Source organism: Hylobates moloch, unplaced genomic scaffold (assembly GCF_009828535.3).
Source record: "Hylobates moloch isolate HMO894 unplaced genomic scaffold, HMol_V3 SCAFFOLD_5, whole genome shotgun sequence".
In the NCBI taxonomy this organism is placed as follows: Eukaryota; Metazoa; Chordata; class Mammalia; order Primates; family Hylobatidae; genus Hylobates; species Hylobates moloch.
This window is the reverse complement of record NW_026652280.1, coordinates 132,482,972-132,507,073: the sequence shown is the minus strand read 5'-3', so window position 1 is coordinate 132,507,073 and position 24,102 is coordinate 132,482,972. Positions and strand designations below refer to the sequence as shown.

General features: G+C 35.1%; 1 protein-coding gene across 2 annotated transcripts in view; it reads right to left on the bottom strand.

Moving 5' to 3' along the window:
* Window positions 1-24,102, bottom strand: part of ARHGAP29 (Rho GTPase activating protein 29) — a 68,192-nt gene that overhangs the window by 11,248 nt on the left and 32,842 nt on the right. For both annotated transcript variants that reach the window (XM_032155318.2, XM_032155317.2), the window contains exons 8-19: window positions 23,774-23,838; window positions 22,951-23,061; window positions 22,770-22,850; window positions 22,397-22,585; window positions 21,541-21,678; window positions 9,790-9,947; window positions 9,068-9,204; window positions 8,689-8,793; window positions 6,341-6,439; window positions 5,188-5,327; window positions 4,718-4,906; window positions 3,999-4,136 (exon numbers count right to left, since the gene is read on the bottom strand). In XM_032155318.2, the coding sequence (XP_032011209.1) occupies window positions 3,999-4,136; window positions 4,718-4,906; window positions 5,188-5,327; window positions 6,341-6,439; window positions 8,689-8,793; window positions 9,068-9,204; window positions 9,790-9,947; window positions 21,541-21,678; window positions 22,397-22,585; window positions 22,770-22,850; window positions 22,951-23,061; window positions 23,774-23,838 (1,550 nt within the window). The remainder of the gene's footprint in view (window positions 1-3,998; window positions 4,137-4,717; window positions 4,907-5,187; window positions 5,328-6,340; window positions 6,440-8,688; window positions 8,794-9,067; window positions 9,205-9,789; window positions 9,948-21,540; window positions 21,679-22,396; window positions 22,586-22,769; window positions 22,851-22,950; window positions 23,062-23,773; window positions 23,839-24,102) is intronic.

Sequence of the window (24,102 nt, the reverse complement as noted above, 5' to 3'; positions counted from 1 at the left end):
TCATCATAAATTGTATCTGTATTAAAAACGACTTAACTGATAATCAGTAAAACTAAACCTAAAGCTGCATGATGGAATTTTACAAGTCTGATATATATCCTATAGCAATTACATTCACGACTCCCCCAAAGTTAGTATGATCTTCAACTCTTTTATTGAAATAAAACCCAGGATAATGCATAAAATAAGTCAAATTAGTTAAAAAGGTGAATAAACTGAATTTTCTTGATATGAGAGAAACAGCAAGAAGACACTGTCAACATTTTATTTATCTAATTTTTTAATACACCTTGAATTGCCATAAATAGGTCAAAAGAAAAAGTACCTTCTCAAACTAACAAAGGGCATGCCATTTTGATCTGCCCAGTGTCATAAAGAATTTCAATGTTTCTACTTGCTCTGTGATGAAACACAGGGTACCTCTGACTACTACCTGAGGTCCTATTTTATTGAGTTAGGAGGTAGGTGCCCCTTTCTCTGGTTTCCTCTGCTGGTCCTAGAGAGGGGCAGCCTTGAGATCAATTTCTACCTACACCACTCTGGGATCTGAAGGAAGTCACTTAACCTCTTGGAGCTGCAGATTTCCTACACAATAAACGAGTAGCATGAAGGCTACTCTCTAACATTGTTTTAAGAATGGAACATGGTTTCCCACATGAAAGTCTTGGTCACATAATATTCCTGAGACAGAATGAGAGCTGATAGTATTGGACCCTATTCATTTCCTCTCCTTGCCTGGCTAGAAGAGATAAAGGATGATTCACTATGAGATTTATAGTCATTCAAAGGTATTTGGCCTCCATTTTTCAGCTGAGAGTCCTGTAAAATGTGATTAAAGATATACCAGTAGTTTCCTGGGCTAACATGGTAGATCCAACAATTATCCCCAATTTCTTTTCCTGCAATCCCACTAAAATACAGTAAGACCACAGGACTGCGAGAATAGGAGAGGAGACAAAAACATTACTTCATAAGCTGAAGAGATTAACAGCAAATGAACAAGTACTGACTTAGCAGCTCTGAGAAAGCTGAAATCTCAAACTGTGAACCAACATGACTGACAGAATCCTAAGGAGACTCAGGGACTGTCAGCATTAGGTCTTCTGATTCTGCTGGAGCGTGGGCTATCTGAGAAGGCTTAGATCTGTAGATCCCTGTTGCCACTTCATGCTTCTGAGCAGCCTCTTCCCGAGAAGTCTCAAGGTTTCTTCTCCGGGCAGTATAAAACAGAGAGTCTCTGGATGGGCAATGTCAAACACAAAGGACAGATGGGCAACTATCTGAAAACGGGGATTTAGTGACTACACATGCCATTCTAAATGTAGAGATCCTGAGGCCTTCTTAGCCTACTTGGCTCTTACAGGACTGGTACCACACTCTAGGCAAGGAAAGACCCTTCTCTGGAGTATCAGACTACCCCAAGAACAGAAACCTACAGAGATAGAGACATCAAGCATTTCCCAAACAGCCCACCTAGATCACCCTACAATAAAGCTCAAAGTCTTCGAAGACTTCATGTGTTCAAGAGCTTCGAAAGAGATTCAATTTTCAACTCTTTCATTTTAAGCAGACAATCATGGAGACAGAAATCAAAGTGAGTAGAAAAAAAAAAACATAAAGGTCTAGGACTGTGCGATTAATATGGTGGCCACAAGCCACATGTGGCTACTGAGCCCTGGAAATGTGGCTGGTCTAAACTGAGATGTACTTTAAATGAACAAAACATAGCAGATTTTAAAGACTCAGTAACAAAATAAGGTAAAATTATTTCATTAATAATTTAAAAATACTGATTAAATGTTCAAATGATATTTTCAGTTTAAGTAAAATATTAAACTAATTTCACCTGTTTATGTGGCTACTAGAAAATTTAATATTGTATATGTGGCTCACATTATATTTCTATTGGACAAGGCTAGAGAATAAGCCAAGAAAAGAATCTTAAAAAAAAAAAAAAAAACTATAAATATCCTCAGATACGGCAGTCATTAAAAAAGGAAGAAAGCTGCAAAAAGAACAAAAACTACAATTCTGGGAAATTGAAACGTGATACCAGGAATGAAACAGTTAATAGCAAGGAAGAAAGATAAAGCTGAGGAAATCTCTTAGAAAGTGTTACAAGAAAACAAACAAACAAAAGAAATGAATGATAGAGAAAAGATAAGGGAACTACAGAACCTGTCCAGGTTGTCAAGTATCCAAATAAGAGTTCCAGATGGAAAGCAAAGAGAAAATAAAGGGGAGGAAATGAGCAGCAAAATGGGAAGTTCCAAAGGACTAACCAGGATTGGCAGCGCTCATGGAGTGCCCTGAAGAGTGGATAAAATATACCCACATCAAAACACATACTTATAAAATTTTAGGATAATGGGAAAAAAAGATTCTACAAGCTTTCAGAGACAAAATCATAGGCCACATATAAGGAGTTAGAAATGAGAAGGATTTCAGGCTTCAAAGAGAACAAAAAAACACCTTTGAATTTCTGAAGAAAAATAATTTTCAGCCCAGAATATTAGAACCATCCATACTATCAACATTATGACATTTCCATTCAAGAGAGTAGAATATAAAGACATTCATGGATAAACAAGGTTTTAAATATTTACTCCTATTCTACCTTGCTCAAGTAGGGGCATGACCAAAACAGGAGAATAAAACAAAACAAAACAAAACAAAACAAAACAAAACAAAACAGGGAAGACATGACAGGCATTTCCTCATAAAAGAGGAGAAGGTGGAAAAGATATATCCCAGGATGGCAGCTAGTTACCATATTTTTAAAAATCCAGTACAAAATTACAGCTAGATAAGGAGGAGTAAGTTCTGGTGTTTTATACCACTGTAAGATGATTGTAGTTAACAATAATATATTGCATACTTTCAAAATAACTAAAAGGAGGGTGTTGAATGTTCCAACACAAAGAAATGATATTTGAGTTGATGGATGGGCTAATTACCCTGATCTGATCATTATGCATTATATATATCAAAACATCACAGTGTACTCTATAAATGTGTACAATTATCATATGTCAATTTAAAAAATATTTTTTTTAAAAAAAGGATCCAGTTGGAAGCAACAGAACTGCAGAGATTGATATGTTGAGGACTATAATCGCTATTCTCTCTGACATTATCTCTTCATTTTCACCCGAGGACAGAATAGCAGCTAAGGTTGGCTCAGGTCTTTTTTTGTACTTGTCTCATGACAATGTGCTGATTAAGTTCTTGCAGTTCCTCCATGAGCTGCTGCTTGATGCTACTAGAGCCATTTATTTCATCCCACTGAGTAGGTCTTCGGACCTACTCCTGCAAACTATAGGTTTAACAGCGAGAAAAAAAAAAGAGAGAACAGTCTACTCCCTGACCATATTCCTACTAGAATGTGCAGTACCCAGCTTATAGGACAGTCCTTCCAGATGTTCCAAATGTAGTACATTACGTGTTCCCAGGACGCATTCATCATCTTGGCCACTAACCTATCACAATGGCTATTTTAAAATATCAATGAAGGCAAAGCCAGCCTACAATCCAGACACTGTTTTATTTACTTCATATAACTGTGTGGATACTGGGATTTCTTTACACAGCTAGATTTATGCTTTCAAGTCAATTTTCCAAAGCTTAACAATACATTGTTTAGGAATAAATAGCAAGTATTAAAACTATTAAGAGAAGAGAGACAGTTATGATTATTAAAGACCTCCTTGGTGGAGTTAGGGGGATGTAACTTGGAAGAAGAACATGGGAGTTTTTTTATAAGGTAGAGTAATATTCTATTTTCTTAAGGTGGGTGATGGGAGATGAGTTTGTTTTTATTTTTCTTTAAAGTGTACATGTATTTCATATACTCTTTGACCTATGCACTAACAATTAGCAAGATATCCATACCATCTATGCCAATGAAAAAACATGTGTAGCAAATGTTATCAGCAAAATACAAATCATATTTTTGCTGTTTTTAATTTAATGGTGGGTTTCAAGGGTAAAAATTTTACCTGACGAAGGTATAATTTCAAGACGTCACAGATATCATGTGAACTAAATTCTGAAATGTCTACCAAGTGCATTCCATTTTCCAAAGCTTGACACAGTTTTTCAGTTTTTATTTTGTTTCCAGACACACGATAAATTCCCTTCAATAGAAAAGAAAAAAATTTTGCAAAATTCTTCTTTAGTACAAATGGCTAAATGCAGATATCTACATATATTTGATTTTCAATCTTTTCACTCTATTTCAAATTTTATTATTATTTTAGAAAAAAACTATTCAAGGCCAAATGAGGTAACATTTCCTATAGAAATCTGAAAAAATTTAGTTATTAAAGACTGTGCATTGGCCAGGTGCCTGGGAGGTGGAGGTGGGAAGATCACCTGAGCCTAGAGTTCAAGACCAGCCTGGGCAACCAGGAGACCACATCTCTACAGAAAAAAAAATTTTTTTTTTAATTAGCCAGGCGTGGTAGCAGGTGCCTGTGGTTCCAGCTACTTAGGAGGCTGAAGAGCGTGGGTTGCTTGAGCCTGGGAGGTCAAGGCTGCAGTGAGCAGTGATCATGCCACTGTACTCCAGCCTGGGCAACAGAGTGAGACCCTGTCTCAGAAACAAAACAAAACAAAACAAAACCCCTGAGCATTATGTTCCTTTAAAGTCTCCTTTTCATTAGAATAGGTTACACAGGCATTTATCCTTTTTAAAATTTTAAGAGTTATAATGTACCTGTAGACACAAAGCTCTATTTTCAATCTCTGAGGCACATATTTTGAGTATAAAAGGGATACCATCTGGTTCCTTTTTTGCAACTTGTGTGAATTCTGCTCCAAATAAGTGTATTTTTCCTGGAAGTTTCTGATGACCACAAATAATGACTAAATTTTCCAAACACTTTCGATGACAAACAAGGAGACACTATAAGAAAATGATAGTTTGAAACTAGTTAACTTTAAAACTATTCACAACTGGGCAAACTGCAGGTGGAAGATAACACGGCAAAAATGAGTTTAAGAGGTATTACTTGCACTATTTGAAATAGATTTAACAACAAAACAAAATATAAAATTATAGAAGGCAGACTGTAGTACAATTTATTAAACATATATCTGCAAAAGATCCTAAAAAGTAAAATTAAAAACAAAAAAGTATAAAACAAAAAGCATAAAAGGGTCAACACAATTCCACAAAGATCTTACCTCTTCACATTCAACACCTTGGAACACTACAATGCCTTCACAATCCCTACATTTCGTGGGGGATCTCAATTTGCGAAACTTGTGTGTGAGAGCTGCCTTTGACATCAATGTTTTCTTAAATGTTCCAAGGGAATTGGGTCCTTGCAAGAGAAATAGTTTATAAAAATTGTAAAATTATAGAAAAATTATACCATGTGATATCATATTTTGAATAATCTTTAAACCCTGTAGTCATTCATATAAGAAGCTCTGAATCTCTAATATCAAAATAGCTGCATAGCATCCAATTTATAGGTCCAATTTATAGATCTCTTAAAAGGCACATTTATCAAGCATTTTAGCTATGAGTAAAAATTGTCACCAAGTCACTGCTATGAATAATAACATGACATAACGTTTTCAGAATCAGCATATTTACACTGTTATTAATATGCTCTTTCATAGAGCTGGGAAGTGTGTTCATAGGTGGCATTAGAAAAAGCTCCTCTAAACAAAGAAAAATAGCTGTATGAGGTTAGAGTGTGAGCATTATCTGCATTACAGATAAAGCTATTCTTAATTCACTATGAAATTATAGTTAATGTTAGCTAGTTACATATTAATATTGTACTGGAGGTCACATATTCCATTAATTTAGGAAATGATGCCAAACCAGGTATCTGTAGGCATTAAACACAAAACGAATTTATATGAATCTAATTCAAGTTGTTAAGGTAACTGATTTAACTTTATCCTTCAACATCCACAACTTCCTTGTCCTCAAGAAGTACACTTACTTAGTTTTCTTGCATTGTTTCTTTTGAAGGAGCTTTTTAAAATTTCTTATGCACCACAACCCTTTTAACACTAAGTCACAGTATTAGGTTTATGAAAATGCACAATATCTAGCCTGTTATTTTAGCACCATGCCAATACATTTTACATCCAGTAGTTTTGCTGCCTATTCTTATATTTGTATTTGTAACATTTGATTAATACATTATCAACCCATACTTATACATAATTGTTGGGATATATTTAAGTCATGGTGAATTTTTTTTTGTTTAATACACAACAAAGTATTGATTCTTTAAAATTATACTATTTATCTAATATCATGCAGTGCTACTGATTGAGCTGGTTTAGTGGGACTTAATTCAGGTAAATACAATACCAGTTTCTGAAGGGGAAGGTGGCTCTCTTTCATCTAGATCATCTGCAGAGGACATAGTTCCACTGGATGGTGTTCGTGGAAGTTTTCGATGAAAGTCTCCTAGAAGAAAATTGTGGATACAATTACCTGGACATTCATTGTAGAATCTTTGAAACAGGAAATGACAACACTTTTGAAATAACAGATGTCATACTATTTTATTAGCTTCAATGTAAAAATTTGCTTCTATTCTCATACTCTGGGTAACAGAGAATTTTGATACTCATTCCTGGGAACAAAAAGAAATTTAACCAAGTCTGACTTTCCCAAACAAATTTAAAACTGAGGCTCACGTAGTCCAATAACACTTTACTGCCAACTTCTGATGGTAAGTATTAGAGATTGTAAACTCCACAAGTATAGCTGATATTTTCCATTCATGTATAATACCTAATATGTGACAGAGTAGCTGGCACAACAGTAAAGTTGTCATTAAATGTTTGCTGAATTAAGTTATAAATGTATACAATTAAACCAAAAGCTTTCTACAATATACAAAAATCTTTGAATATAACAACCCAACAGTAACATCACATTTATGTTACTGGCAAGACTGCCAACTGGGAACCAGGAACAACAGCCCAGTGATACTGGCAGGTAGCTGAGACCACAGGATACAAGCTATGTCAACAAAGGACACTGCCATATGTATCAAAGCATGTTTGGAAGCAGCTCAACTGGGAATGAGGTTTATTTACTCCCTCTGCACAGGCCTATATCTAAGTGGAAGAATTCACCTTAACATAAGGCCTTAAAAGTTTCAAATTCAGAGTTAGAAAAGCCTTTACAAATGATTTCAAAGAACATTCTCTTCAACAAAGGATTTTTCTTCACCATATGCTTAAAGGTAGCTATCTAGTTTTCACTTTGAATGTGCCCCCAATGACTGATAAATCACAAGGTTGTATTGCTCCATTTTATAACTATTCTAATTGTAAAATGCATTTCTTATATTACTGAACAGAAATCTGCCTCCCTATAAATCCCAGCCTTGGTCATATTTTTCCCAAATGGAGGAAACAAGCACTCTAACTTTAATCCCTTTTCACTTCCAGTATTTGAGGACAGCTGACAGGTCTCCAATTTTCCTTTTTCCCAGGCAAGGCATTCCCAGGTTTTCACCCATTTATCAGGTGATGTGGTTTCTAAAATTTTGCCTTTACCACATGAAGTCTTATGGGATCCTAAATAATTTGGGGCTTGCTCTAGATTGGGTCATAATTTCTGGAGCTACCTAGAACCAGTTTGTTGTTACAAAGCTAATTACAAATATTCAGCTCAATATTAGGCTCACACTTCCAGAATGTTCCTTGAACAGTGCTAGTTTTAAAGAAGGCAGCAAAGTGGCAGGTGATAATCAGCCTACAGACCCAGTGCTGCATGAAAATAGTTTCCTAACTTTAAATATAAGAGATTTATCTAAATGAGTAAAATTTCTGCAATATGTAAAAGAAGAAAAAGGCCTTGGAATCTGAGATGGCTTAAATCCTATAATCTATTAAGATCCTAGAAGAAAGAAACGTTGCCAGAAAGAACGGGCCTGAAGCAGTCTTTGGTAGAGGTGTAAAGAAAGAATGTTGTATGTAAGAATCTCATGGGTTCAATTGCTACCTTCTTCTCCCGCTAGCTGTATAACCTAGGCAAGTTACTCTCTTAGAAGCCACTAAGGGAGAATTCAAATCGCTTACTCTATTTCTCTCTGGGGATCATGAAATAATCTATATTAAAGTATCTTAAAGCACATTTGTAAAAAAATAACAAGAATAAATAGTTGCAGGCACAGAAATAGCAAAATGACATTGTTTACTATAGCAATTAAGTACCAAACAGTCCAAAAGATGATAGTTATATTCACAGAATATACAGCAGTGAAAATAAAGATGGCTACCTACATTCACATAGATCTTAAAGAAAAATACATGAATGAAGTCACAATAGCGTAATTCAATTTGTATAACATTCAGAAGAGAGCAAAACTTCACCAGATATAGGTACTAGAAACATTTAAAATAGCTAGGGAATGTTTTTAAAACACTTCAGGATAATGGTTTATCTTGGTGGGAGATAGGGCAATGTTACCAAGGAGGTGTACACAGGGGGCTTCTAATATACTGATAATGATCTATTTCTTAGGCTGGGTGGCGAATATATGAGGGGTTTTTAAAAACTATTTTTTAAACTGTACACTTTCCTCTCTATTATGTGTGAAAGTTCACTATAAAAACAAGGTAGTTAAAAAATACCTAAAAAAGGACTGATCTTTCAATGAGTTTTCATCGCTAGACTTCTATATTTAAATATAGATGTACCTGGACTTATAGATTCTGAATCCAGAGATCTAGATTCGCTGCTCCCTCCAGTACTCTCAGAGTCACTAAACATCCCAAATGTCCATGATCTTATAAAGGAAGGACCTTTAATAAAAAGAATAAAGTCAAAACTTGGCTACAGATGGATTTCATAAGGTAAAATACTGACATTCTATCAAGTGAGACAATTCAAATTTCTTTAACAATAACCAGTTATCAACGTTAAGACAGGCACCATGGTAACAACTGTGAATAAGATCTCATAAATTTACAGTCTAAGGCCTGATTTTTAAGTTCCAGAGCACCAATTAATTTAACAATCACATTCAAACAATCTGACCTTTTATAAATTAGCACTCTCTTTAGTGTGGAAAACTACCTGTTATATCTGCACTGTTAGAGCATCTGTCCTCTTCAATTTTATTAGAACTGTCAGGAAGGCGTACAACATCCTCTAAAGAGTTGGCAGGTCCAAATCCTGAAGTTTGGGAACTATTTAAATGTTTATTTACATTTCTGAAACAACAACAATGACAAAAAACAAAACTCAACACTCCAAAGAATAACTAATAATCAATCTATTTCATTCTATGTTTAGAAAAATCTATTAATTTAACAATCACGGAAGAATTAAACTAAATATTAAAAACAAACCATACTACATGGTTCAGCTTCTTATAGGAGATGTAAATACTTTTTAATTATTTGTGCTTATTACTCTGAAAACATGGGAAGTGAGTAGCAAAAGCATAGTTAATAATTCATGTCATGGCTAAACTTTTCTAGCATGACCTCTGTGAAAAACATAGGTTAAATTTTGTGGACCTTCAAAACATGTATGGCCATCATATGCCATTCCCAAAGGATTTTTAATTCTTAAATAAAAGAAGTCTGTGTCAAAATGGAAAGGCTTACTGTTAGTGAATTACATCTATTCTTTAAATATATCTACTTCGATACCATAAAATAATATTTAAAGAACCCAGAAATTTTTAAAGTTAATTTTGTCAGTTAGAAAAGACACCTCCTTGTACTAGACAGAAACTTAACAATTAAGTGTTTTATATTTTGAAATAATTTTGCCTGTACATTAATTCTCACCCATCAACTTTTTCTTCTTCAGTTGAATTTGTGGCCTTGACAAATTCACTGTACTCTTGGCCTGGGTCATAGAGTTTGGCACTATCACAGAGAGACTGTAAACTGTCTGCAAGGGAAGCAGCCTGAAGATGCTGCATGTGGAAGAGGTTAACTGTTACCTATGGACACAGAGACAAAAGGCAGAGTAACTCATGACATACAGAATGCTATACAAACATACATTTATTTCAATGACTGTACCAATAAAAATGCCATACAGTGAAGCATACAACACTGAATATCACTCTGAACATACTATGATGCCTGATTTTGCATAATGTCTAGATTAGGGAGAAAAGTAGTTTGAATCTAATATCTAGGAGCAATCATTTCCAGCAAAACTGGCTTTTAGCTGAAAAGTTCAAAAGTAACTTCAAAACTCCATGCCCCAACTGGATCATAATTTTAGGAGATGGATGTGTTTCTGAGGATCCTCATCTCCATATCCTGATGGTCTGATCACAACTGCCTAAACTCTTCAGAGAAAAACATGGGGAAAACACTTCCAATCAAAGAACTGTTATTTAGACTGTTTTCACTTTTTCAATCCTATAAAAATAGAAATGCTTAACTACAGTACTCAGTTCTTATAATTAGATATTACCTTGAATCTATTCAAAATACATTATTTCATCAAGTTTCACAAATGCCTAAATATATTATCACTATCATCACTTGTACTAACAACAATAGCAGCAGCTGACAAATGTGTACAATATGTCATACCCATTCTCAAGAGTCTTACATGAATACGCTAATCTGATGTTCACAAAAACCTAGGCTTTGGGTATATTACAGCAAACCGATGAGATACTGACCCCCATGGACCTTTACGTTCTCCTGAGGGTGGTATGCGAGAGAAGCAACAAATTATGTAAATAAAATACTTTCTGGTACTGAAAAATGCTATAAATACTATATAAGAATGTCAAATTATGCAGTATGACCAGGTACGTGTTTGTGAAAGGGTATTTCCAACATGGTAAATTAGGGAAGGCATACCTCTCTGAGGAGGTAACATTTGAACTGTGGGCTGACGTAAGAAAAGCTTCACGGAGATCAATCCAAACGAAAGGAGGAGGTAGTGCAAATGTGAATGGGAAAGAGCTTGTCATGCATGCTCAAGAAACAGATGAAAGGTCAATATGGTTGAAGCATATGGAAAGAGCTGGAGCTCTGGTTTAAGATAAAAGCTAAAAAAAGAAGTCGTCGTCTAAACTATGGCAAGGTGTCTGAATTTAAGTGCAACAGGAAGCTGGTGGAGCATTTTACACAAAGCTATAACACGATCTGATTTATTCTTTAAAATGACACTCTGGCTTCTTTGTGGGGAAGGTATTTAAGGGAAGCAATCTGAATAAATGCTAAATTTCGATGAACTTAACGTCATTTCAAAGACTGCCATGTTTCCTCTTCATCTCTCTTGAAATACCAGATGATAGGATAATTAGCCTCTAAGTCCTTTTCAACGTAGACAGGCATTTCCCTAAGGATACTTGACTCTGCATAAATAGTATTTGAAAAGTACAGATAACAGAATAAATAGCTTATTTGTGCCCTAACTCCTTCAAGAAACAAAGAAAATTCAAACTGCATAAGGTACAGTTTAATTCTAGCAACTGGTATATTAGAGCATTCTCCAGCTAAAGGTAAACTGCTTAATCTCTTGATCCTAAAGGTAACTTGCATGGTAGGTGACCTTCATCAAGTTATTTATAACTTATTTAAACCAGTGCATTGAAAAAGTTAATGTGCAAATGAATCACCTTGGGGATCTTGTCCAAATGCAGATTATGGTTCTAAGGATCTGTGTTGAAATCCAAGATTCTGCATTCCTCATAGGCTCTCAAAGTAATGGCAATATGACTGGTCAAAGGACCGCATCTTGAGAAGGCTTTCTAAACTTTAATTTTCTCATCAGTAAAATGGAGCTAAAAACTTGATAGGATCTTTGTGAGAATTAAATGAATTAATGTAGACCATGAGCTTAATACATTGGCAGGTACGCAGTCAATCTTAGCTATCATTAGCTATTGTTTGAGGTGAAGAGAATTTGTCAAAGGTAAATGGCCTAAATGACTTCTAAGGTAATTTCAAATCCTGGATTTTATAATTCTTTCTTTTTTTTTTTTTTCTGACGGAGTCTCGCTCTGTCGCCCAGGCTGGAGTGCAGTGGCGCGATCTCGGCTCACTGCAAGCTCCGCCTCCCGGGTTCACGCCATTCTCCTGCCTCAGCCTCCGGAGTAGCTGGGACTACAGGCGCCCGCCACCATGCCTGGCTAATTTTTTGTATTTTTAGTAGAGACGGGGTTTCACCGTGGTCTCAATCTCCTGACCTCGTGATCCACCCGCTTCGGCCTCCCAAAGTGCTGGGATTACAGGCGTGAGCCACCGCGCCCGGCCAGATTTTATAATTCTTTTAAATCCTTTCATGATTCTTTAAGTAAATAATATATTAATTAATCAAAATTTGGAAAATAAATGAGATACAATTTTAAATACTCAAAAACATTTTAAGGAAGTTTTCTGGTTCAGATGCAGTAAGCTAACTCCCCCGTCTCCCACTGAATTCACCTAAAAATCTGAACAGAATGCACAAATCAAGACTCTGAAAAGTAAATGGAAATAAACTACAATTCAAGGTATGACCAATCCAGTGATAGGTCTACTCCTGCCCTCTTTTCCAGCCCATGCTCAGCTCCTACCCAATTCTCAAAGTACAAACTGAGTGCAGACAGAAGGAGCTCCAAGAGAGGTCCTTTCTGGGCCAAGGAACAAAAGCGGGGAGGGGTGATGAGAGATGTAACTAAAACAGTAGCAGAAAACTCCCTGGTTTCTTTTGTATATTTATTTTCTCTCCTGCCCCAGACCCCAAGCAAGTCCAAATCCCTAAGACACAATCCTGTGGGAGCAGGAATGATGGTAGTAGCAGCTGCAGAGATGCCAAAACTCTGATGGAAATCCTCGTTTATGACCAGACGAACTGTAGCCTAGAGTGAGAGGGGTCTGAAAGTTCTGTTACTTTTTTCTCTTTATCCTCCCCACACTTGGCCCTGGAGAAGAGCAGAATAGGCAGACCTAAGTACCCAGCCAGAAGATTGGGAACGGAGTCATGCAGAAGCTGGAAAATGAACCTAACTGTATCAAATGGCTGCTAAAATTGAAAAAAAAAATTAATGTTCAATATAAGTTATAAACAGGACCCAGAGTCAATAAAGTAATAGTGAAAATGTCTAGGATATCATTCAAAATTACTTGTCATACAAAGAACCGGGAAAATCTCAACAACTCGCAAGACAAAAGACAATAAGAAGACACCAACCCTGATATGGCTCAGATTTGGGATGATCAGATGAAAACTCTAAAACAACTATTACAAAGGTTTCAAAAAAGTAGAGCAAACAATCTTGAAACATGGAAAAACAGAAGAAGTCTCAGCAAAGAAATGTAAGATATAAAGAAACAAAAGGAAAACTTATTGCTGAAAAATAAAATATCCAGAACAAAAAATTTACTGGACGAACTGTATGGGAGAATGGGGATACCCAAAGGAAAAGAGACTGTGAACCTGAAGACAGATCAACAGAACACTATAAACAATCAAGAGGAAAAAGCTTTGGGGAAAAAATAGAGGACCTCCAGAACTGCGGAAAATTAACAAAAGCTCTAGTGTTTGAGTCACTGTGTGTCAGAGAAAGAGGAAAAAGAATACTACCAAAAAAAAAAAAAATTGAAGAAACAATAGTTGAAAACTTCTCAAATTTTTCAAGAGTCAAACTTGTAGATTCAAGAAGTTCAACCAATCCAAAACAGGAAAAACAGCAAAAACCAGGTCTAGATACATCTTAAACAGATAAAAACCAAAGACAAAAAAAATCCCACAAAAACAGCCAAAGAAAAACACATGCCACAATTGGGGAATGATAATTCAAATGATTACTGGTATCTCATGAGAAACTATGGATGCCATAAGGCAGTGGAACAATATTTTTAAAGCAGTTAAAGAACTGATTTCTGTATTTAGAATTCTATATCCAGTGAAAGTGTCCTTCAGAAATGAAGATGAAATAAAGACATTCTCATATGAAACACAACCAAGTGAATCTATTACCAGCAGACCTGCTATAAAATAGTGGTAAAGGAAGTTCTGTAGACAAAGTGTTACCAGAGGAAAGATGGAACCACTAGAATACAAGAAGAATGAATAGAAATAGTAAATAATAGACTACTTTTTTCCTCTTAACCTCTTTATAATATGCATGACTTTTAAAAAAAAAATTATGAGAGTCTGGTGAGGTTTTCAACGTATATGGATGTAATTTACATATATCAAATACAACCCAGATTAGGTAAAGGAACTTCTACGGTGGTGATGCTTCTGTGTTCCACTTGAAGTGGTAAAAAACTAGTTCTAAGTAGACTGTAAAAAAATTAAGTGTATGTATAAATATAGATAAGTGTGCAATCATTTTTGTAAACTTGGCTATTTATAGAATAATCTATTTTAGGCTGAATTGTCCTAGTATATGTTTTAATGCATCTAGCATTTTCATATAACTCTGGAAGCCACATTAAATGCTCGGCTTCTTCAACAGTTTTTCACAGTTCATTACTACTTTTTCAGGTAACTAGTAATCTTAGAACTTCTATTTCTGTTCCATGAAAGAGATAATTTTTTTTTACCAGAATGCTTATTTTGTATCTTAATGACACAATATCCATTTTCATATATGACAGAATCCATATATGTACTACTACATCTGTATGTTCTTAGTCACATCAGGCTGCTACAACAAAAATACCATAGACAGAGTGACTTAACAAAGATTTATTTCTCACAGTTGTAGAGATTGAGAGATCAAGACCAAGGTACTATCAGATTCAGGGTCTGGTGTGGGCCTCAATTCCTGATGCGTAGATTGTTCTTTTCTCTCTGTGTCCTCACATGATAGAAGGGGAAGGGTCATGAGGGCTCCACCTAGTCACCTCCCAAAGGCCCCACCCTTCAAATATCATCACATCATCACACTGGGGATTAGGAACTCAACATGCTAATTTTGCAGGGGGTGATAAACAGTCCATAGCAACTCAGTTCAATCAAGTCTTAAACAGATAAAAACCAAAGATTCAACCAAGATTGTGAGGTTCTAATGAGAATTTACAATGTTAAATGATCTCAAAAACCATTATGTTTTGATATATGCTGCTTAACTGGTTGACTCTATATGACATAAACAACCAAACACATTTTTTCACTGGTCAAGCGATGTAGTTTTACATTTAGCTTCACTGAGAGTAAATGCAGACAAAAGTAAAAAGTAATAATAGAAGTCTACATGCAACCATTGTGGTTATCAAGGCAATGCAAGTTTCTAAATGATAATTAGAGGGAGATTTTCTCGGGTTATATAAAAAGATAAAAATTCAATTTCCTAACTGGAAGCTGGCCAGGAGTGGTTTGTAACTGCTATATTCTCTTGAAAAAGACACCAGTCATTAGAACAAGAGAAGGGAAGGGAAAGAGTTCTACCAAACAAAATCTCAGTTTTGGCTCATTTATTAAACTTTTTTCTCATTTTATAAGAACAAAGGGGAAGAAAACCATTCTGGTGATTGGACCCATGGGCCAGGCAACCCAATATTCAATTGACAGTGAATCCAAGACATTGCAAGCAATATTCAATTTATGACAGTGGTGCCAGGGGAGGTGTTATGAGTATCCACACTATTTTTTCCTTCACAATGTTTTCTTCAGAAAACATTTAGAAGTTAGGAATATAACCTGAGCTACTATAGCTTCGTAATAACACAGATGTGTGCAACCAAGTTTTTAAAAAAGGTATATGAAGATACATAATAAAAAACCCAGTAGACAAATTAAAATATATGTCTAGAAAATTATCAATTCATCCAAAAGAAGGCAGCAAAAGGGAAATAGATTAAGGAAAATATCATAAGGCATAAACAAAAAAGAAATAAAATGATAAAACTAAATCTGAACATATATTTACCTTAAATATAAATGGTCTAAACACTCCACTTATAAGATAGTGCCAAAATAGATTTAAAAAAAAAAATCAAGATAGAAGTATATGCTCTCTATAAGCTATATAAGAAACTCACTTTAAATATGATAAAATTAAAAGAATGATAAAAGACATGCTACACTCAAAATAATTGAAAGAAAACTGGAATAACATATCAATATTAAATAAAGTAGAATAAAAAGCAGGGGAATTAATCAGTATAAAAAGAGACACATTTCTAGGGATAAAAGGATCAATATACCAAGATCATATAATAATTGTTACTGTGTAAGCAATGGAGCTTCAAAATACATAAAACAAAAACTGATAGAACTAAAAACACACAATATGTTGGAGACTTCAAAACTCCTTTCTCAGTAATTGATAAGAGTAGCAAAAGGTAAATCATCAAGAATACAGAAGAAATAAATTACATCTTAAAACATCAGGAACCAATTGATATTTATAAAACACTCCAGTCAACAGAACACACATGCTTTTCAAGTGTACACATGGAAAATTAATCACTGATCTTTTCAAAGAAACAGCTTTTAGTTTTGATTTTTCCCTATTTTTCTTTTTAAATTTTATTGATTTCTTTTTATTGATTTCTGCTTGTTCATGACTCACATCCTGAGTCATAAAATAAACTACATAACAAATTTAAGAGAAATGTAATCATAACCAGTATTTCTCCCACCATAATATAATTAAACTAAAAATCAGTATCAGGAAGATATCCAGAAAATCCTCAAATACTTGGAAATTAAACAACAGACTTCTACATTATCCACAGATCAAATATGAAGTCTCAAGGGAAATTAGAAAATATTTTGAACTGAATATAAATGAAAATACAAATTTCAAAAGTTGTGGGATATACATAAGCCATGCTTAAAGAGGAAAATTTAAAGAATTAAATGTATCAGAAAAGCACAGGAAGGTCTCAATAAACAACATAGGCTTGTGCTTTAAGAAACTTTTTAAAAAAAGCAAGATAAACCCAAAGAAAGTAGAAATAAAGAATAAAATGCAGAAATCAGTAAAACGAAGAAAAAGAAAAACTGATGAAACTAAATGCTATTTCTTTTTTAAAAAGATAGTAAGACTTATAAACCTCTTGCCAGACTGACCAAAGAGAGAGAAAGAGAAAAAAGATGCAAATTACCAGTATCGGTGATGAAAGAGAGGTTATTACTACAGCCCACTGAGATATTAAAAGGTAAGAGAATACTACAAGACACACTATGCACATAAATTCAACAACCTAGATAAAAAGGACCAATTCCATGAAAGCCACAAGCTACCAAAAATCATCTAACAAGAAATAATTAACTTGAATAGGCCTATATGAAAATACACTGAATATGTAGTAAAAAAAAATCTTCCAAAAGAGAAAATCCCAAGCCTAGACACTTTCACCGGAGGAATGTCATCAAACTTTTAAAGAAGAAATAACACAAATTTGAAACAATCTTTTCCAGAAAACAAAATAGGAGGAAGCACTTCCCAATTCATTTTATGAAGCCAGAATCACCCTGACACTTTCAAAACCAAACAAAAACAGTTTTTTTAGACATATCAATCTTTCACTGAGAGAAAAAGAAAAAATACTCAACAAAGTAGCAAACTGAATCCAGCAATATATAAAAGAAAACAATTCCTCATGGCCAAGAGGGGCTTATTCCAGGGATGCAAAGCTAGGTCCACACTCATATATTAACGTAATCCACTATATTTACAGGCTAAAACAAAACTACATGTATCAAATAATGCAGAAAAACATTTGATAAAATCTAACCTTTATCCATGATAAAACTCTCAGCAAACTAGAAAAAAGAAATTTCTTAACCAGATAAAAGGCATCTTCAAAGAACCTACAGCTATCACCATATTGTATGATGAAAAACTGAGTGCTTTTCCCTTAAGATGGACAATTAGGCCAGGATGTCTTCTCTCACCACCCCTATTTAACAGTGTACTAGAAGCCTTAGTTAGGACAATAAGAAAAAGAAATAAAAGGAATACAGATTGGAAAGGAAGATATAAAACTGTCCCTATTTGCAGGTAACATAATTTTCTATGTACAGAATCCCAAAGGATCTACAAAAAGCTGAGTTTAGCAAGGCTGCAAAATATAAAACCAACATACAAAATATTGAGTATATTTCTAAATATTAACAATTAAAACAGACAGCCACGGTGGCTCACGCCTGTAATCCCAGCACTCTGGGGAGCCAAGGTGGGTGGATTCCTTGAGCCCAGGAATTCGACACCAGGCTGGGCAAACATGGCAAAACCCAGTCTCTACAAAAAATACAAAAATTAGCTGGGCATGGTGGCATGCACGTGTAGTCTTAGCTACCTGGGAGGCTGAGGATTGCCTGAGCCCAGGAGGGTGAGGCTGCAGTGAGCTATGATCACGCCACTGCACTCTAGCCTGAGTGATAGAGTAAAACCCTGTCTCAAAAAACAAAAACAAACAAAAAACCCCCCAAACCAACTAACGATGGGAATTTTAAATAAAGGAAATCTATACATATACACTTATGTGTACATACAGACCATTCACAATAGCCCCCCCAAATAAACACACACATATATAGGATTAAATCTAACACAACTTATTAAAGGTATGTTGAAAACTACAAAATGCTGATCTTTTTTTTAAATAAAAGACCTAAGTAGTTGGAGAGACATAATATGTTCATGTGTTGGCAACTTTATATTGCTAAGATGCTACATATACAGTCAATGCTCCCCAGTCTGATCTAAAATTTAATATCAATTCCAACCAAAATGTTGGCAAGAGTTTTTTGGAGATATGGACAAGCTGATTCTAACATTTTTATGGAAGGTCAAAGGACCTTAAATACTCAAACAATTCTATAAAAGAATAAAGCTGGAAGACCCACACTATGCACCTGATTTTAAGACTTGCTGTAAAGCAAAAATAACCAAGACACTGGGGCTTTATAAAAAGGACAGCGAGAATCAAACACTGCATGCTCTCAATCATAGACGGGAACTGAACAATGAGATCACTTGGACACAGGGCGGGGAACATCACACACTGGGGCCTGTCGGGGCGCTGGGCACTGGGGGAAGGATAGCGTTAGGAGAAATATCTAATGTAAATGATGAGTTGATGGGTGCAGCAAACCAACAGGGCACATGTATACCTATGTGACAAACCTGCACGTTGTGCACATGTATCCTACAACTTGAAGTATTTAAAAAAAAAAAAGACAGCAAGTACTTCAGTGCAACAAAACAGAAAATACAGAAGTAGATACCTACAAATGTGGTCAACTGATTTTTACCAAAATGCAGAGGCAATTTAATGAAAATGGCATAGTATTTTCAACAAATGGTATCAAGACAAGTGGATATCTGCATTTACCATGTTTTTTATTTTCTGTATTTTATGCAGTTTTGACATCTTAAAAAGCATGCTGGCCAGTGAGAGACTGACTCTCCCTGGGCTAGCTAATTCCTAAAGATAGCCAAGGGCACAGCTAGGATCACAGCTTTCATGTGCAAAGCAACAAGTCTCAAGTCTATAGATCCAGCCACCTCCTTCTCTAACTCTTACACACAAAGCCAATTATTTTCTCTGTCCTAAATCACCCCGGGGCCAGGTACCAAACAACTAGAGACCATCCCTATGCTCCAAAGTCCATGGAAATTCATACTAGCCAATCCTAAACAGTTTACCTTGCCTTTCCTGAGGAAACCCGAATAAAAACTCTACTCAGCTTTCTTTCATCCCTGCTTATGCTTGCCAAACCTGGTATTTCCCTTGTGGCCCTGTGTGGAATGACGTGTCCCCTTCTCTTGGGAAATTTAAATCCTAAGTTTTTCTTTCAATGGCACTGACCTCTTTGTCTCTTTGTGTCACTCTGATAAAGTAAAATCCTGTGGGTATAATTTTATTATAACATCCATAAGCTAAAAATGAACCTCAACCTGTACCTTAAACCTTACACAAAAATTAACCCCAAATGGATCATGTATCTATATGTAAAACTATTGAAATTTTAGTAGAAATCACAGGACAAATCTTTATGATCTTGGGTTAGGTGAAGCACTCTTAGATATAACCAAAAGCATGACCCATAAAAGAAAAAACTGATAAATCGGATTCCAACAAAATTAAAACCTCTTGCTCCCCAAAAGACACTGCTAAAAGAATAAAACGAGAAGCTCCAGAATGAGAGAAAATATATGCAAGCTCAACAATAAGAAAATAAACAACTCAATTTTTAAAATAGCTAAAACATAGATTGTCAATAAGCCTTTGAAAAGATGCTCAATATTGTTCATCATTTTTAGAAACACAAATTAAAGCCACAATTAGATAACACAACTATTGGAACAGCTAACATTTAAAAACAATGACTGATACATGTCAAGGACACAGAACAACTAAAACTCTCATATACTGCTGGTTAGAATGAAAAATATTATAGCCACTCTGGAAAACAGTTTGGCAGTTTCTTATAAAGGTAACTATACATTTAGCACACCAGCCAGTAATCTCACTCCTGGTATTGACTTGAGAAACAAGAAAACTTATGTTCAACAAGAATGTATAAGAAAATATTCTGTAGCTCTACTCATAATCACCCCAAACTGGTAACAACACAAATGTCCAACTAGTGAATGGATAAATACTGTAGCACAGTCATACAATGGAATTCTGCAATAAAAAGAAACAAACTATTGATACATGCATAACACTGATGAATCTCAAAGGCATTATGCTGAGTAAAATAAACCAGTCAAAAAGTTATATACTATATGATTTCATTTATATGACAATCTGGAAAAGACCAAACTAATAAGGCAGAGAACAGATCAGTACTTGCCAAGGGTTAGGAGTGGGCACAGAGTTGGACTACAAAATAAGTAGCATGAAGGAATCATTTTTAAGTGATAGTATTGTTCTGAATCCTGATTGTGGTGGTACTTAAATCTGTAACTGTTAAAACTTGTGGACTATACATGAAAAAAAGGTTTTGCATGTAATTAATTTTACGAAAAACATTTTAAAGAGTAAATAAAAATACTTCAGGGCAGAATGCTTTGTCTCCAAACAAATAATTTGGTTCAATTTTAATATTTAATTTACTCCAATTCTGAAGAATATATCTCAGAGCACTGGCAGAAGCTTCAAGGGTCAAATCAATTATGTCAGCAAAGCCAAGAAAACTGGTGGCTTAGAGGCAATTTTAAACTCAGCTTTCAATTTTAACCAAACAAATCATCAATCCAGAGAACATGGGGAAAGGCAGATCAAAAGAAATTCAACTGTATATCACTATGAAAAACTGAAAATCAATTTGCAAACTCAACACATTTCATTAATCTCAGAATCTAGATCCCATAAGAATTGTAACTTATCAGGCATACCTTCCCCTTCTGCAGATACAGAGACTTCTCTCTTTCTTTTCCATCCCTCCTTTCCTTCCTCCCTCCCTTCTTTCCTTCCTTCTCTCTTTCTTGATCACCCACTCTAGAGTGGGTAATCATAATCATAGCTCACTGTAACCTCAAACTTTTGGGCTCAAGTGATCCTCCCACCTCAGCCTCCCAAAGTGCTGGGATTACAGGTGTGAGCCACCAAGCTTTGCCTGATGGTCTTTTCTTCTTGCCTTCAAAATATTGAAGAAAAATTACTTACAGCTTTAAGGGTAAGATCACACTGGAAAACAAGTGTCCGGAGTTGTGTTAAAATTTCTCTTTTGGTATTTTCTAGATCATTTCTTCTTTCTTCAACATTTGTCACACAAACTTTGTAAAGTTCATTTGCTTCTTCTACCTTCATAAATATCACAGAAAAAAAATAACACTAGAATTTATATTTTAAACAAATATTTACTATAGTAAAGCTAAGTTGAAATAACTGAAAATTCTGAAATATTCTGTTTTCAAAATAATACTTCTAAAGTTAATCTGTTCTGGTCAGTGATTCAAAGGCACTTGATTTTAATGGACAGCCATGTACAATTTATAATTAGTACATTGCTTGTATATAAAATATTTGCTTCTATTTGAAATAGGAATTTTATATTTATATTTACTATATTCCATATAATCTTGCAGAATTTGTTCATAAAATTACATTTCATCAATAATACAAAGCTTTTGCCTATCCTTGCTATCAGGTGCCTGAATTAGTACATATATACACACACATTTGCCTAAAAGGTGAAATTTCTTGTCAAGTAAAATATATATTAAACTACTGCCTTCTCTAAGACATTCTTTCACAAACTCCAAAATTCAGGTCTCGGTATAGTGGTTCTCAAAATGTGGATCCTCACCAACAGCATCAGCACGACCTGAGAGCCTGTTAAAAAATGTAACCTGCCTGGGCCCCTCTGTTGACCTACTGAATGAGAAACTCTGGGGGATGGGCTTAGCCACGTTTTAACACGCCTTTCTAGGCAGTCTTGGCAGACGCAGAACTTTGACATCAAACTCCTGGCAGATTACTGCTAATTCAACTTGCAAATAAAAAAGAAAAAGATTGTTACTTTTTGGAGAGCCTCCTCTTCCAATCTTCGCTTTTTTTCTAGTTGCTTGTTGAGATTTTTTGCTAATCCGCCACTTGAAGACAGATGCTCCTCTTCTGCACGAAACATGGAAGACTTTGCTTTCTCATATTCATCTTGACGTTGCATGCATAATAATTTTGCCTTTTTGAGAGCATTCTCTGCTTCAAGCTACACCGAAAAGAGTATTAAACACAGAATATGAAAGAAATCCTACTGAACAAGTGTCTTTAGCATATTTAGCAAGATAGTTAAAATATATTTAAGAAAAATGAGAGCAAGGAAGGTCAGTATATACTGCAGATTATTTTAAATGTTCACAATTAGGTACATGAAACTCCATTTTAATACTAACCATTTTATTTTGCTCCTGTTTCCAAAGTTCTTTTATTTCTTTCCTTTGTTTTTCCATTTCATTTTTCCTCCCAAGTAGAGGCTGTGAAGGGTATTTAAAATGGAAAAAGAAAAAAGCAATTTTCTAATGGCATGCCATTGTTTTAAAAAAAAATGTATTATACATATAAATTAATCTTTACCTGCACAAATTTGTTAGCCTGGAGAGCTGCAATTGTTTGTTGTAAAAGGTGACTGCTCTCTATATCATTAAGAAGAGCATTAGTAAACAGAGACTGCAGTGGCATGAACTCCTAAAATTTAAAATTGAAAAGTAAATTTTACAATAGAAATGGGACTAGAATTCCAAACACATCACTACCCTTCTTCAAAAAGGGAAACTAAGTTTAGACCTTTGCCCCCAGAAAAATAACTAGTCATAAACATGACTATGAGAAAAATATAGAAGAAAATTAATTATAATTAATCATATAACTGGTTAGCAAAAGTAGTAGCTATCAAGACAATCAGTATTTGTATAAAATTGTAAATTTCTGGCTGGGAATAGTGACTCATGCCTGTAATCCCAACACTCTGGGAGGCCAAGGTGGGTGGATTACTTGAGCTCAGGAGTTTGAGACCGTCCTAGGCAACATGGTGAAACCCCATCTCTACAAAAACATGCAAAAATTAGCCAGGTGGACACCTATAGTCCCAGGTCATCAGGAGGCTGCGGTGGGAGGATCGCTTGAACCTGGGGGGACAGGTTGCAGTGAGCCGAGATCATGCCACTGCACTCCAGCCTGGGTTACAGAGTGAGACCCTGTCTTTAAGATGAAAAAAAAAGTATATTTTCTAGATTTTTTCATAATGGACATCCATCTAAACTTAAAATAATTTTGTCAATAAAAAGATCAGCATTTAAGTGCTTTCCCATATTAACTGAAATATTCTGATTTTGCAAATTATTGGGAGTTCATGAGTAGTTTCTTATTATAGAACCCCCGAAGTTCACAGAACACTTACCTGAATTCCAATGTTAGTTCTAGTTGCCTCTGCCAATTTGACCATATTTCTAGTAGACTCCAATTCTGAAAAGTTCAAAGAGGGTATCAGAAGGTAAAATCAATTTATTTTTCCCCCTGTATACTCTAAAATTACTTGTAGTAATTCCACAATTAAGAAGTGATCACAAATACTAGTGTGTATCAAGATATAATACAGCAATACCTCTTTATTCTTCTTCTTCTTTTTTTTTTTTTTTAAAAAGAGACATGGTCTCACTATGTTGCCCAGGCTGGTCTCGAACTCCCAGGCTCAAGTGATCTTTCAGCCTCAGCCGCAGGAATAGCTGG